The sequence below is a fragment of the Hibiscus syriacus genome, unplaced genomic scaffold (genome assembly GCF_006381635.1).
Source record: "Hibiscus syriacus cultivar Baekdansim isolate YM2019G1 unplaced genomic scaffold, ASM638163v2 tig00110472_pilon, whole genome shotgun sequence".
In the NCBI taxonomy this organism is placed as follows: domain Eukaryota; kingdom Viridiplantae; phylum Streptophyta; class Magnoliopsida; order Malvales; family Malvaceae; genus Hibiscus; species Hibiscus syriacus.
Window position 1 is genome coordinate 2,734,149 of NW_024062752.1, and position 15,319 is coordinate 2,749,467.

Genomic DNA, 15,319 nt, shown 5'->3' on the forward strand with positions numbered 1-15,319 from the left:
AGACAAATTTATAATTCATGTCTTAAATTGTTGTCTTCAAAAAAGATTTTAAAAATGATTTCTCATTTATTTAAATATATAATCATTTTTAAATGATTATATATTTTCATTTTTTCTGCCATAATATAAAAGATAATATATAATACAATATGAACTCAAATTAAGTACGTGATTTTCTCCAATGGCTGAGGAGCAGCTTGAAGTGCACGGAATCCTTGGTTCTTAAATACAATTTAAGAACTTATATTCAATTTAAACCTTTAAAATACAATAAAGTACAATGATTAGATTGTTATAATCGGTTAATTAAGTGATTAAGTAATAATTCTAAAATATGATGACATAATTATTTATATGTAATAATAATAGAGTGACCTGTGGTGTAGTTTAACCAAAATGGAATAGGTGTTGCATTTTTTTTGGCGCAATTTAGAGAAGTTATCGAAGAGAGTAGAGTCCGAAGCCCTGCAGAGCCTGAATTTACGCTAGGTTTTGGATTCTCTTTTATATTAAAAGCTATATATATAAAAGCCACTGTCTTTGTTATCCGTCGACTCTTTTGAGATAGCTTTTGCTGCGTTTAGGGTTAAAAATCTGCGTACGATGTCAAGCATAATACAATTCGAGGATATCTTTGTCGTTAATAAGGTCGACCCAGTTGGTAAAAAGTTTGATAAAGGTCAAATCTTCAATCTTTACTCTCTATGATTGTTTTTCTTTCTCTAATTACTTACTTTGTATATTATTATTTTCACTGAGTTCCCTTCATTGTTCTTTAATATTTCAATTATGCATGAAATATTAAGATATCACTGTAATTATATAAATGATCAAGTTTTGATATGTTTCCCCATTTTTTTCTCATTATTTCCATTTAGAAAATAAAATAATTATGCATCCATGCTTGAACATGCTTGAACTGTAGTGCATATTCGGTTTGATGTTTACTTATGGCAGATATATAGTAGTTTTGATGAGAGTTTTCAATCCAATTTTTTGCACATGAAGTATACGCACAATAACCTTTGCCTAAAGGAACACATATTATCAATCAAATTCTAAATTGCTTGAACTAATCGATTCATCTGCAGTTTTCCCGCATCGAAGCACGGAGCCAGAACTGTGATATGTTCATGCAGCTGGATGTAAATACAGAGATATATCCTTTGGGTGTTGACGATAAATTCACGATGGCGTTAGCTCACACATTGAATTTGGATGGAACGCCTGACACTGGCTATTACACTCCGGTAATCTTACTGTTAAATTTCTAATGTTTCAACTCTTTTCTGTTTCTTTTTCTGCAGTAAAAGATGTTCTTGTTGGAGATGAAATCATTCATGTAGGCTCTAGTCTACTCTAATCTCCAGAGCTTGAGTTTGAACTTTGATCATTCTATTTGGTTCTAGTGGATGTTTTACATCCCGATTGTTTACCTTGATTCCTGACCAGAAATTTGGATAAGTGCCTCTAAAACTATTCAGGAATACGGAAAGTAGTAGTATATAGTTTACCCTTCTCATATAATATTATCGCAATTGAAGTAAACTAGAACAATGAGCATAAATTGAGTTCCTTCTGTCTCTCTGTTAGTCTGTCATCCGAAACTAGAACAATGAGCATAAATTGAGTTCCTTCTATCTGTCCCTCTGTCTGTCTGTCATCCTACTCCTGTCTGTTTGGGGTTTCGGAGGGGGTGCTGGAGAGAAAAAAAATGCGATATGTTTCCAATGTGTCTTAGACGACTAGGTGCTACATTAAACTGATTACTGTTGTTTTATGCAAAATGGGTTTGAAACCGATGTTGTTGTCTTCTTTTTTCTCATGTAGGAGTAAATAAACAATTTTCTCTTGAAGTTTGGTTTCGATAATTAAGATGTTCTCGTAGGGTTATCATTCTAACAATCAGATGCTATCGATAACTTATAGGTTCAAACAGTTAGCTATCAACTCTTGTTGGTTTCAAGCTAAAATAGTGGTTCGAAATTCCACTTTTTTGCCATGAGTACTGCTAATTGTCTTTAACATGCCGGTTTGTTGTCATAGTTATATGCACGCATGTACATATGAAAAGGCACCTATATATCATACATGCCTGATATTTCATCTCTGTATGCCTAAAAGATTGCGACACGTGTTTCAGGGGTGGAAGTCTCTTGCAGACAAGTATGAGTATGTCATGCATGGGAAGCTATACAAGATAACAGATGATGCTTCGGGGGGAGGACTTAAAGCGTATGTCTATTAACTACAATAGGTCGTTAATCTAACTTTTTGCGTCTCACAAAGTCTTACTCGATCTTAGACTTACTAAGTGTTGTTATTTCCAGGGAGTTATACGTATCATATGGTGGACTTCTAATGCTACTCAGGGGAGAAGCTTCTCATGTCTCCCACTTTGAACTTGACCAGAGGCTATTTCTTCTCACGAGGAAGCTCTGAAACTTTCGTTATATTTAGCATCTCAGTTTAAATCGGCGAAACTATGTGAGAGATTCTATGAGTCTGTAGTAGCATGAAGAGCAACACCTCAAGGCGTCAAATTTCCGGTACATTATGCTCAGGTAGCAAATAACAGTAGATTATATGCATTTTCATTTGAAATTCTTGTTGAATGAGTCCGATACCAGAGAATTATATTGTTGGAGAAAGTACTGTTATCTTATTATTTCCTTTGTTTAAACAGAAAAATCAATAAAAAAGGGTCCTTAACAAATATTGAATTGTCACATTAGACCTCTAAATCATCATCATCACAACCTTACATGAAACTTGATCATGTTTTTTCCATTAGAAAACAAGATCAACATCGTCAATAAAAAGAATATATATATATATTCAAAACACATAGAGGTTAGTCAATTCCTCCAAGGAATCCAAAATAAGATTTGAATCAGAATTCTCAAGCAACCACAAAAGATGATCAAACAAAACCACCTCACATTTAACCACCAGCATGTAATCTTCCCCTCCATACTTCTCTATCAAAGCATTCAACAACGGATGTTTAAGGTAGTTCGAACTAATGACATTCCGTTTCCTCGGCTCCCAACGTATATCGTTTGGCATTCTTGACGTTCATTGTCACTACCATCATCATCATTGTTGTTGTTTCTTCTTCTTCTTCCCATATGATCCCACACATGACAATGATGATCTTCTCGAGCCGACTTCGATCTCAAGCTGCTATATGAGGATGACCTCCCGAGTTGTCTCGACAAGCTCTTGCATTTCCGAAATATGAGATTGACCTTTTTCATTGAATTTTGTTTAGATTGAAGAAAATGTTGAAGAGATATTTTTGTTGGAAGATGGAAGGAGACTTGATTTACACTCTATGACGGTGCAGTGAAAAGGGTACTTAAAAGGGTTGGATACATGGTGGGTGCAAAGTCTTTGTATTTCGGTTCTAGAAAACAGAACAATTAGTGGGAATCGGACATAGCAACCAAACATTTTAATTATATAATTTAAAAGAGATGATGGTCATAACTTTTTAATGAATTTTGAGGGAATATAAGGTGGGTCTTAAACAATGAATCAATTGGTCTTATTATGTCAAAGTGTTAGGTCTCTTAAATAGGGGTTACAAAAAGTTTTATCTAACCCAGCCTCGACCCCCATATATTTAATATAAAAAACTAAAATATATTATATAAATTAATTATAAATATAAGAAAATAATATTTTAATAAATATACCGGAGTGGATAGGCACATTTCACCAAAATCCGAAACCAAAAATTTTAACAACCTAACTAGCCTTTACCCCTTTTTTAAAAAAAAATAAAAAAAATTTTGATTGGATTAAATTAAGTTAGAACCTGTTGGATCCGGAGAAATTGTCATCTCTACTCTTAAACAATGTTTAAAATTTGAATTCTTATATTGTAAATAGAACATATTAGATTAAAAAAATAGTCATCGATCTTTTATAATAGACTTCTTTAATATTTAATATGAATCAATTAATAAATAAATAAAATGCAAATGATTATAATCATAAAAATGAGATACAATGCTTAAAATAAACTAAACCCTGAATACACAACCGAAAAATAAGATAATGAAGACGGTGATATAGATAAAAATGTAAGATAAAGACAAAGATGAAAGACATGTCCCACACAGGATGGAAGGGCATAACAAAGTGCTTCGTCGTCTATGGTTTAAGTAACACTGAGAAAAGGAATGCACGTGGACCTCTCTCACTCGGTTAAGTGGTAGTTGCTCATCAATCTTTCTCACATGCCCCCTATCTTTCTATTTGCCTTTCTCACATAAAGGGATAAATCTAGGGTTTTCATCATACATTAATCATACCCATGTGACTGAGAATGTTGACATATATTTGTATTTATATGGGTGAAAATAGTTTTTCCCCCAAATAAACTGAGAATATTTATTCATGATTTTCCTTATTATTGACTATATATATATATATATATATATATATCTTTCAGGCGCATTTGCCCGAAGCTAGTATCTTTAGGGAAATAATACTTTCCTTAATCACTGAAATCATTTAATGAATTCTATAGACATAAATAATTATGTTTCTTATATTTATTTATAAAATATAATGTTTTATAAGATGATATATATATATATAATAGATACATTTACATCGATAAATTTAATAATTTAATTATCAAAATATTAATTAAAACGAATTTTGAAAATACGGAAACATTAAGATAAAATAAACACATTTATTTTAAGAGAGACCCCACTGTCCAAAGTACTTCAAGTAGTTAAAATTTGCTGGTGAGATACTATATTCAGCATTTTAATGATGAAAACTAATTGCCCAAACAGAGAGAATAAATAATAGAATGAATACCTTATCTTAAAAATTAATGTTTGAATTACCTAATACATAAAAATAATAATGATAGTTGGCAAGGGAAGAATTCCTTTAAAATAACAATAATAATAGAATTAGGTTGCAACAGCATATCTTGATGGTCCATTTTGCCCTAAATGTGACCAACTTTTCAAGTTTCCAACTAAATTACAAAATCATGCAAATAATTGAATCTTTTTCTTAAATGAATTATGACACTCTATACACTTGTATTTTTTAACAAAGGTGTTCATGATCAGATCAAGTAAGACTGAAATATGTTAATAACATCACATATGTGAATAAAAGAAAAAGTAACATATTATAAAATTGAAAACTGAGAAAGCAATTCATATTTCCAAAGACATTATTGCATTTGAGGTCGTCGACGAAAAAACATCATAATTCTCTAATATACGAACAAACAAGAAGCCCAGCAAACGACATGAGCAGACCAGGATCCAGGATGGGAGCCTCCAGCTTCCAAGTGAAAACAACCATGGACTCTCTCACTTTGAGTTGCTTACAAGCAAAACCTTTGATCCAAGTTTAACATCAATCAACCAGAATTAATTATCAAGCCAATGTGGGTGGATTGGTTCCAAGCTAACCAACGTGCGCGTCAAACCTCATCGACAGTCTCATTTGATAAATATGTAAATACCACTTTCAGCTCTTCAGCTCTTTATAAGAGCTATGACATGCTCCGACCCTATACTAGGATAGCTTCCCGCTTCCCCTTGCCTAAACTTTATAGGAGACACCAAAATTCGACAGTCATACCCAAATCCAAGTAACATAGCTTCTAGTTGTGTCAAATTCATGCTAAGGATGTTAGGTAGCTCGTGGAAAATTAAGAGAGAGCAACAGGTAAATTCCATTCTAAAAAATAATACAGTATGGAGAGCAATATGCAATAGGTTCCAAAAATGTTTTCAATTTAGCAGCCTATCTCATCCTCTTCGACTGCCGCGATAATCTTCTTCACTTTCTTTATCCTTAAAGAAGCCTAGCCGAAGAGGAAGAATCCGCCAGACCAGTTGCCCCCACCGCCTCCTCTGCCACCTCCACCACCATCATCACAAGGTGGAAATCCAGAATCCCCGCCATCCAGCTGCGTCGACTTCTCCTTTGCTGCATTTCAATAAAACATGTTAAGCCAGTTACATTTTCTCATAAACTTATACGTTGTACTCATAACATATACATTGTCTCATAAAATAAAATCATCACGTTTTTTTAACAGCTAGCTCCTGGGTGGGAAAATAGTACACAAAAACTTAGCAAGAAAGTAATATAAAAATCGGCAGCAGCTCATGGTGAAATCCAGGATGGAGACATATGTTTATCACACTAATAAGAATTTCGCTAAAAGAGATTGGCAGTAGAGAAACTAGAAACCGAAAAAGGAACATTGTTGATGCTTCAAGCGAACGGGCAGCATCTGGATTCTTACATGCAGTAATCCTACAAAAGCTGACGGAGTATGAAAGTGCTAGGATTGAAACAACATGGCTAAGTTTCTAAAACTAGCATGAGGTGATACATGCCTATTATCACCCCTTTCAATTATTCCAGAAAAAATCACTTAGCCCACCGTAACCTTCCTAACCACAATCAAACTTCACGTGGGACTGAAGTCGCTAGAAAATCCAAAGGAATACATCAAACAAATTTTGGCGGACTATTGAAAGTCACAGGAGCTTGGGTGATCGTTGGTGCTTCCCAAGTAACGGTTTGAGTTTGCCCTGATGCACTGCAAGTTGCATTCTGCAGGAAAAAGAAATCAGGTCAGAAAATCAGAAATGCAACATCAATAAAAGTATAGTTTCAGCATGCCTAAAGTGAACACACGTTCATAACACGTGCACACAAGTTTTGATCTGTTACACTAAATCTATTTTGGGCTTTAACTCTGTTTATGCTAGTACATGGTAAATATATAAGAGTTTTGGATTATGTTTACTAATCTAAAGGAAATCAATTTTCACCGTAAAAATAAAAGTGAATAGCTACAGAGACAACAGTACCAAAGCAGCAGCAGCACATAGAACGGAGAAACATTGGTTTCTACGTCTTCCAACAATAGGTTGTGATTGCAAGCCAAGTCCTCTTGGCCAAATTCGTGTGGGAATTCGAACCGCACCACAACAGCCACGGCATTTAATTTGTGGCTCCAAACGATGTCCTGGCGAAAACCATGACCATTACTTTTCACAAATCTGATAAAATTCAATGAATGACAAAAGAAAATTCCAAGAAAACCAGCTAGAACAAGAGCATACCGTTAGATAGTGAAGGCAGCAAGGGAGAAGTAACACTAGCAGTCAGCCTTTGCAAATGCATTTGCAAATAATAATTACAGCAAAGGCTATTCGGGTAAGAACAAAACCTGGAAACATACTAGATTCACAACAATGAAACCCCATAAAATATTTTCCATTTTCAGCGAACCCACATGGTTTATAATTATCAACCCTATAGGCTAACAGCACCCAAGAGAATCATGGAAATAAAAAATGACCCAATTCTTTTACCTAATTACCACAACAAAAACAACATCAAAAGGCATGGTTGAAGTGATAAAACCGACTTGATTCATGGATTAAGTCCAAATTAAAATGGTCATTCATGGAATTGAATATAATACAAAATACAAAAAGGAGAAAAAATTGAAACCTTGAAGAAGCTGCTGGCTACGAGAAGCCCAAGAAGGGAAAGTTACCGTCTTTAAGAAGGAACAAGAACCGGGGATTGTAATCCAAGTCGAGGAAGACAAAGAACGAGGCTCAAATAATGGCGTAAGGATATAAAAATGCATATAATTTGCCGACTTTAATTAATGGCTGCCATTTTATGGACGTGTGGGAATCTAAAACTTGGGCATAGAGAATTGGATATGAGCATGAGCCAATGGATCAGGCCTCGCATACATAGGTTTCTAAATTCAGGTCAATCTTAATTATTGATCTCACATTTATAAAAAGGTAAAATAACTTTTTTACTCCATTACATTTACAATTGTTTTCATATCCGTTACATTTTTTCCATTTTAACATTTTAAAACTGTAAACGTAGGTAATTAAAAATTCGTTCTACTCAATACTTAAAAGTATATGTCATTAAATAAATGATATAAATTTTATTTATTTTTGAATGTCAATGATTAAATTGATAAAATTGTAAAAGTAGAGGATTAAAAAATATTTTATCCTTTCTATGGATGATATAATAATATTTAATAATAAAATTTAAGAAAATTTAAGAAAAAAAATACTATTTTAAATAAAAATAATAATATATAGAATTGACATCGTAAAATTGAAATATAAAGATTAAATTTTAAAATTAAAATTGTACAGATATTAGTGGCATGTTATAAATTTTCTATTGGTCTCTCGGTATTTTTAAAATAAAAATAATAATATATAGAATTGAAATCGTAAATTTGAAATATAAAGATTAAATTTTAAAATTAAAATTGTACAAATGTTAGTGGCATGTTATAATTTTTCTATTGGTATCTCAGTTTTTTATGACTTTATCTTTCATGTTGTATATTTAATTTAGGTGGGTGACTCTCTCAACGGTAATTTTATACATACGTATATAAAATCTCAAACTCAAAAAATTACCACTTGAATCAACTATATTAGTATATTATAAATTTTTTTATTGCACTTATAATATTACATAAATATTGACATAAAAATTAACTAGACTTTATGCTTAAATTAGAGATTAACCTATCAAAGTTAGCTCACATAACATACTAGCCTTTTTAAATGGTTAAATAAATCATGTCGAGCACACACAATGTTATGATTATTAATATTTTTTTTAAAAATCATTGATATTTAATTTATTAACTAATTAATTTAAATCAAATATTATAGAAATTTATTATAAAATTTAATTTATTTTCATTTACAATATTATAATTCGAATATTTTATTTTACTTAAAAGAATTAACCTTTCATTCCACTCTATCAACTTATAATTGATATATTTTGATTAAAATTATATAAATCAATCAACATTTTTATTTTAAATATTATTAAAATAAATTGAGTATTTAAATTTTCTTTTAACTGTCATATCGACGTGGATTTAATCAAACTCAAGTCCCACTTTTACGGTTCAAAATTAACATCTTTAGTTATAAGATTATCAAATTCTCACATTGAATATTTGAAGACAATGTTCATAGACGCACTTCGTTGCCTACACTCAATCCAGTTTGTGTTTATGCGTATGTGTCTTCAACACATATTATACATATTTTAACACCTTTTTTTTCTCTCTTTTGACTCTTATCAATACAAAATTTAAAAACTCATGCCATATAAATAAAGACGGTGTATTTCAACTTATCAAGTGACCTCAGTGATGAAAATAAATGTCAATCTCCCTAAAAGTTTTAGGTTTGAGTAACGACATCTACAAGGTGCGTATGCGTATTGTCAATAAGTTATGAAAATTAAAATTCTGAACATGTATTACTTTATAATCATCTCAATTTTTTTTTTTAGAAAAGAAGGTGCATGTTTTCATCATATCCTAATCAATAGTTTATGCACATTCATTATATTTCAATCAGCAGATTAATGTCCAGCTCATATAATCATCATACTTTTAAGAGAAAAGAATAAATTTTAAACATATGAATAATCGATATATTATATTTTTAATAATTATGATATTCAACAAAACAATACACCATAATTGAAAATTATTTGTATACTTTACCCTAATAAATAAATAATTAACTAACCTTCCTCAATTTATCTAATCAATTCTGACTTGGAATTTCTTTTGAAGAAAAAAAAAATTCCTCAACAATGAAATAATACTGCATAGATCTTCTCCCCACCAAACCCTATATCGTTGCAAATGGTTTTTGCTTTCAAAACCTCTGTTTTGTCCTTTCTCTTTGAATTCCTTTCCTTTATTTTTTGAATCCCAGATTTTAGTTTTTTTTTATATATATAAAACCGTTAAATAGACGATTCGGTTAAATTATTCGAGTTTTCGTGTTTGGGTTTTCTCTATTGAGTTGTGATTCTAAATTGTTTATATAATGGATGCTTCTGAGAATCCTGAGCGATTTGGCGATACTTCTACAGGTTTGATATTCGACTCTTTTTTCTTTAATCTACTCTATTTATGCTCTTGACTGGATAAAATCAGCTATGGGTTTTGTTTGCTATAGTTTGGTTTAAGCTAGAATTTTAGGTTGTATCAGGTTTAAATTTTAAAATAAAGAATGTTTTTGGTACATATGGAGAACTACTGGGCCTTTGGCTACATAAAGGGTGGTAATTGCTCCCGTTTAGATTATCCCATATCTTATTCGTTGCCAAGGAGATGGAGTTTCAAGCTCTAGCCGTTGCGATGTCCCTTTGGGCATACTTTACAATTGGCTGCTGTTGTTCGTTTGCTGTTTGGTTTTAAGAAAAAGAAAACACAAGACCCCCTTTTTTCATGGTTCCCATGGTTGTGTTTATACTTTGTTTACTGCTGAAAAGCCTGAATTAATGTTTGTTTCACTTTTCCTTTTATTTTCTGAATTTATCTCATCTTTATCTTGTGAGTTTTTCTTTTTAATTTATTGTTGAAGTGTGTTCTTTTAGTAAAATTAGTTTTTTTCTATGGTGCAGGAGATGCAGTATTTGACGCATCGCAATATGCATTTTTCAGAAAAGATGTTCTTGAGGAGGTTGAATTGGGGGGATTAGATGATGACGAGCAGGATTTACCTGCAGTTGGACTTAATGATGAGGAGTTTTTGTTTGAGCGAGAGGAGGTTAATATTCTTGTGTCTTTTCACTTTTCTTTCATGTTTTAGTTATTCTTGCAAATTTACGCCGAGTAGGACAAAATCATTGGTTACTTGTTTGAAAAGAAAATTGCTTCCTTCGGAAATCATCCTGAAAATTATCCTTCTGGTGTAATGTTTGATGTTCTTGTTTCTGATTTTTCTGAACAGTAGGATTCCGCTACATTTAATTAGTGGCTGACATGCTATTGTTATTTAGAATGAAACATTGTGGGAGATCATATTATAAATTTTTATTTTTCCAGCCATGACACCGTAAACCTTGTTTTATGTATTTGTGATTTAACTATATATGCATCTAGAATTTTTATCACTCTTGGTGTTTCTTTCGGCCCATCTAAATATCTTCAAGCTTATCATTTTTTTGTAGTTGATCCTAGTGGAATATCTGTGTGCTAGCTGCTTTAACTAATTTCTTTTATTATTTGCATGGTGAAGTTTCGAGATCCTTACTGGACATTGATGATCTTGCTAATACATTTTCAAAGGTTAATCCAGTACATGATCATTGCATTTTGCAACTAGTGAGATAATCAAAGATCTTTTCCTCTCCTGAGGATTAGCCCCTAAATTCACATTTACTGTTAGCTTTAGATCATATCCAATTTTTAGTGAATTAATGGGATGAAACCATAACACATTACTGAAGCACCTCCTTACTTTTGAACTTGTGTCTCTCCCATTTCTTAAGATATACAAGAAATATTTAACCAACTCCTTTCAAAACCATCTGCTAGTGTTTCCATAATATTGCTCCTCCAAACTTTTATTGTAACACTAAATAAGGGCACTAGCTGCTACCAGAATCTTTCCTTGATATTTGGCTTTTGTTATAAATAGGAAGTCAATTTATTAAATTGTATCTCCGTGTTTCTCCTATATTAGATCTTTTGGTCGTAAAGAAGTCATAAAGAACAGAGTTCCCATCGTTTGTCACTATTTCTTAAATCATAATTCACTAGATGCATGCATGTTTCTTGGTGGTTAATTCTAGCCTGTCTATAACAATCGCTGATGCAAGCTTGTGATGTTGTTGCAGTTGGACACAGCTGTTAGTGGACCAAGAGGCTCTGGGATAATTTGTGATGGGGGATCCAGACAAAGTGAGTTTATTAATCTCATTACCTTGTTCTGTTAGTCAGTTGTTAATGATTGATGTTGTTGAGGTCCTATCTTTTTTGGATTTGTTTCTTGCTGAAGTCTTCGATATGTTCTATTTAGCATCAATGCTGAGTGTTGAAATTTAATAAAAGTATCGGTTACCTGTTTGACTTATGGGCTATAAACTGAAAATAATGTTTAAGTTCAGGAATACTATCATATGCTGGTAGGAAAGTTGATTTTCAGACTGCTTGACCTCTTTTAAAGGAAGAATCAAGAATCATCCAGTAGTTGTCGTGAATTCTCAGAACAGACATTCCCTTGCCTAGTCTGTTGATGATGCATTGTCATAGTTATAATTAATTAATAGTATACTTGCCGAAGGCTTCCTTTGCTACCATTTTTAATAGAAGGTTGTGCATGCATTGTGCTACCCATTTCTTTTGCTGATGTAAATGAATAGCTATTCAGTAAGACCCTACATCAGAGTGAAGGGACCCATTACTCCGACCAACAAACATACATCCAAGACAAATACCATACCTATATTGACTTCTTTCATTATGTTGTTGAAGGTTCATCTGCTGCCGAATCGACACATGGGGAGGAATTTCCTTACTGGCTTGGTCAGCAGCCACTTGGAACTGAAAGTATTCCTGAAGGTAAGCGCTGGTCATCACAACCATTGGCCAATTTGGACTCAAAGCATCTCTACAGGACATCCTCATACCCTGAGCAGCAGCAGCAGCAACAACAATACCATCAACATTTCCTTAGTGAACCGATTTTAGTTCAAAAATCTTCTTATACTTCATACCCTCCCCCTGAGGGCAGATCTCCTCAGGCTTCACCGAACCAACATGCTGGACACCTGAATATTCCTTATAAGGTTGGTGGGCCGCAGATGGCATCTTCGCCAAACCTCTCTGCCTTCTCAAAATCTCAGCTTCAACAGCCTGGCTTACACCATGGGCCACCTTATCGTGGGAATGTTCCTCAATTTGCTTCTGGTCTGTCTGTCGGTAGTCAGCCTCCAAATCAATGGGGGAGCCAGCCAAAATTATATGGAGATAATTCCATTGTTTTGAACAATAGGCTGCAACAACAATTATCTCATCAAAATGGTTTCATTCCACCACAATTAATGCCACAACTGCAGTCACACCAGCAGAGACTGCAGCATCCTGCTCAGCCTTCTGTTGGCCATTTTTCAGGGATTCAGTCACAAATATTTAATACTCAACTTTCTCCTTCCCCACCTTTAATGAACAAGGTTGAGGCTATACTTGGTATTGGTGATCTGAGAGATCAAAGAGTCAAAACAGCTCAGAAAGGCAGGCAAAATCTACGGTTTTCACAGCAAGGCTTTGATAGTGATAGACTGAAGCGCGATCTTGGATGGCCTCAGTTTATATCCAAATACATGTCAACTGATGAGATTGAGGGCATTGTTAGAATGCAGCTTGTTGCAACCCACAGTAATGACCCCTACGTGGATGATTATTACCACCAGGCTTGTCTTGCAAGAAAATCTGCTGGGGCAAAGTTGAGACATCATTTTTGCCCGACTCAGGTTAGGGACCTTCCACCCCGAGCACGTTCGAATTCTGAGCCTCATGCTTTTCTCCAGGTTGATGCTCTTGGGAGGGTTCCTTTCTCTTCAGTCCGCAGGCCTCGCCCTCTTCTAGAAGTTGACCCTCCAAATTCATCTGCTGGCACCGACAATGATAAAAAAACTTCTGATATGCCTCTGGAACAGGAACCTATGCTTGCTGCTAGAGTTACAATAGAGGATGGTCTATGCCTTCTTCTTGATGTAGATGATATTGAGCGGTTTTTACAGTTTAATCAGTTGCAGGATGGTGGAGTCCAACTAAGACAAAAACGGCAGACTTTGTTGGAGGGGCTGGCTACATCAATTCAGTTGGGTGACCCACTTGGCAAGAATGGTCATACGGATGAGCTTGCTCAGAAGGATGATCTTGTGCTTTTACGGATAGTTTCCCTCCCCAAAGGTCGGAAGCTACTTGCAAGGTTCCTTCAGCTTCTTCCTCCAGGTGGTGAGCTCATGCGAGTTGTCTGCATGTCAATTTTCCGTCATTTAAGGTTCTTGTTCGGAGGCCTTCCCTCTGATCCAGGAGCTGCTGAAACTACTATTAACCTTGCAAGGGTTGTTTCCTCTTGTGTTCATGGGATGGATATCCGTGCACTTAGCTTCTGTCTTGCATCTGTTGTTTGTTCCTCAGAGCAGCCCCCTCTTCGTCCCCTCGGAAGTCCTGCTGGCGATGGGGCGTCATTTATTCTGAAGTCTGTTCTTGATAGGGCAACAAAACTCATCACAGATTCTAGAGCTGCTGGCAATTATAATATGACAAATCTGTCCCTTTGGAAGGCCTCATTTGATGAATTCTTTAACCTTCTTACCAAGTATTGCATAAACAAATATGACACAGTGATGCAGTCCTTGTGTATGCAGGCCAAACCAAATATGGCAGTCGATGAATCAGATGCCGCCAAAGCTATTAAAAGAGAAATGCCAGTTGATCTCTTACAGGCATGTTTACCCCAACTTAACGACCAGCAGAAAAAGCAGCTTTGGGATCTCTCTCAACGATCTATGCTTGTAGAGAGATTGTGATATATAAGCAGTACCTAGGAGAAGATTAAATTCTGACATGTTCGAGACAGCAGAAATTGATGTTCAGAATATTAAGCAAGCCTGTTGAGTGCTGAAAGGAATTCAAAGAACTATACCGTTTCACACAAACGTGATTATGATGGAGCACCAACAATGGTTCAGGTGAAACTCCAAAGATACATTTTAAGTAAAAGCCAATTTCCTTCTGAGATTTTAGTTTTGGTACTTGTTTTTTTAATCCCCTCTTTTAGCAAAACATCGAAGTGGGAGTATGTGTATTATTATAGAAATTCTGCAGGATATTTTCCCTTGTGTCTTTACCATATAATCGAAGCTTATTTTGTTGCTCTGTTGTGAAATTTCTGGTATGGAGATATTAGTTGGTTTGTGTATACAGGGCTTGGTACTTATATACCATATTCCGGCTATTATTCTCGATGAAGCTGGATGGATCCTGTGTTGGTTTCCCGCAGAATAGTTGTCACCATCCAACTTAGCAGACACCGGTTATCGGCAATGTAGTTTTATAGGGAGGGAGGTATAATTATCAGTCTTGCCTGTGGAGCTAAAATGTTGAGTTTAGCTCAAATAATGGGAAACTTCAAGCTTTTGTTTTGATCCTTGGAATTTATTATTTGTAATCCCTCTTTCCCCTTTCCCCTCATTTTGTTAAGGAAAAGGCTGTATTATTATGTATCTTAGTGCTGCATTTTGATATTGGTGTTGATCCAAAGGCTCTCGTTCTTTGTATCTTTTTATATATTTAAAAGATTTTGTTATTAAATACAGTGTCTTACACTCCTAATTCAAGAACCTTTGTGGTGGAAACTCTGTTTTGAAAATCGGATCGGACCGGTCGGTTCAACCGAGAATCGTTGCTTAGTTCGGTTCAATC

The 15,319-nt window shown here is 34.3% G+C and overlaps 3 protein-coding genes and 1 pseudogene across 6 annotated transcripts; 2 read left to right on the top strand and 2 right to left on the bottom strand.

The window, feature by feature from the left end:
- The first annotated feature begins 556 nt into the window (after window positions 1-556).
- On the top strand, window positions 557-2,577 carry LOC120127893 (DNA-directed RNA polymerases II, IV and V subunit 8B-like). Its single transcript, XM_039145704.1, has 4 exons — window positions 557-679; window positions 1,093-1,250; window positions 2,144-2,235; window positions 2,331-2,577. The coding sequence occupies exons 1-4, from the start codon at window positions 604-606 to the stop codon at window positions 2,440-2,442; spliced, it is 438 nt and encodes a 145-aa protein (XP_039001635.1). The 5' UTR covers window positions 557-603; the 3' UTR covers window positions 2,443-2,577.
- A 172-nt stretch (window positions 2,578-2,749) lies between these two features.
- LOC120127894 lies at window positions 2,750-3,346 on the bottom strand (annotated as a pseudogene).
- A 2,352-nt stretch (window positions 3,347-5,698) lies between these two features.
- LOC120127895 lies at window positions 5,699-7,763 on the bottom strand. Of its 3 annotated transcripts, none has more exons than XM_039145706.1 (4): window positions 7,525-7,763; window positions 7,131-7,237; window positions 6,876-7,033; window positions 5,699-6,615 (listed from the first exon to the last, which is right to left on the bottom strand). In XM_039145706.1, exons 2-4 carry the CDS (start codon window positions 7,189-7,191, stop codon window positions 6,511-6,513), a joined length of 324 nt encoding a protein of 107 aa, XP_039001637.1. In that variant the 5' UTR covers window positions 7,192-7,237; window positions 7,525-7,763; the 3' UTR covers window positions 5,699-6,510. The 3 variants fall into 3 exon arrangements, with proteins under 3 accessions (XP_039001637.1, XP_039001636.1, XP_039001638.1); XM_039145705.1 differs by having other exon boundaries at window positions 7,131-7,248; XM_039145707.1 differs by lacking the exons at window positions 6,876-7,033; window positions 7,131-7,237 and having other exon boundaries at window positions 5,699-5,979.
- A 1,909-nt stretch (window positions 7,764-9,672) lies between these two features.
- Window positions 9,673-14,735, top strand: LOC120127890 (protein PAT1 homolog). 2 transcript variants are annotated; one of them, XM_039145699.1, is made up of 5 exons: window positions 9,673-9,972; window positions 10,507-10,652; window positions 11,117-11,173; window positions 11,725-11,788; window positions 12,362-14,735. In XM_039145699.1, the coding sequence occupies exons 1-5, from the start codon at window positions 9,927-9,929 to the stop codon at window positions 14,422-14,424; spliced, it is 2,376 nt and encodes a 791-aa protein (XP_039001630.1). In that variant the 5' UTR covers window positions 9,673-9,926; the 3' UTR covers window positions 14,425-14,735. The 2 variants fall into 2 exon arrangements, with proteins under 2 accessions (XP_039001630.1, XP_039001631.1); XM_039145700.1 differs by lacking the exon at window positions 11,117-11,173.
- The last annotated feature ends 584 nt before the right edge of the window (window positions 14,736-15,319 follow it).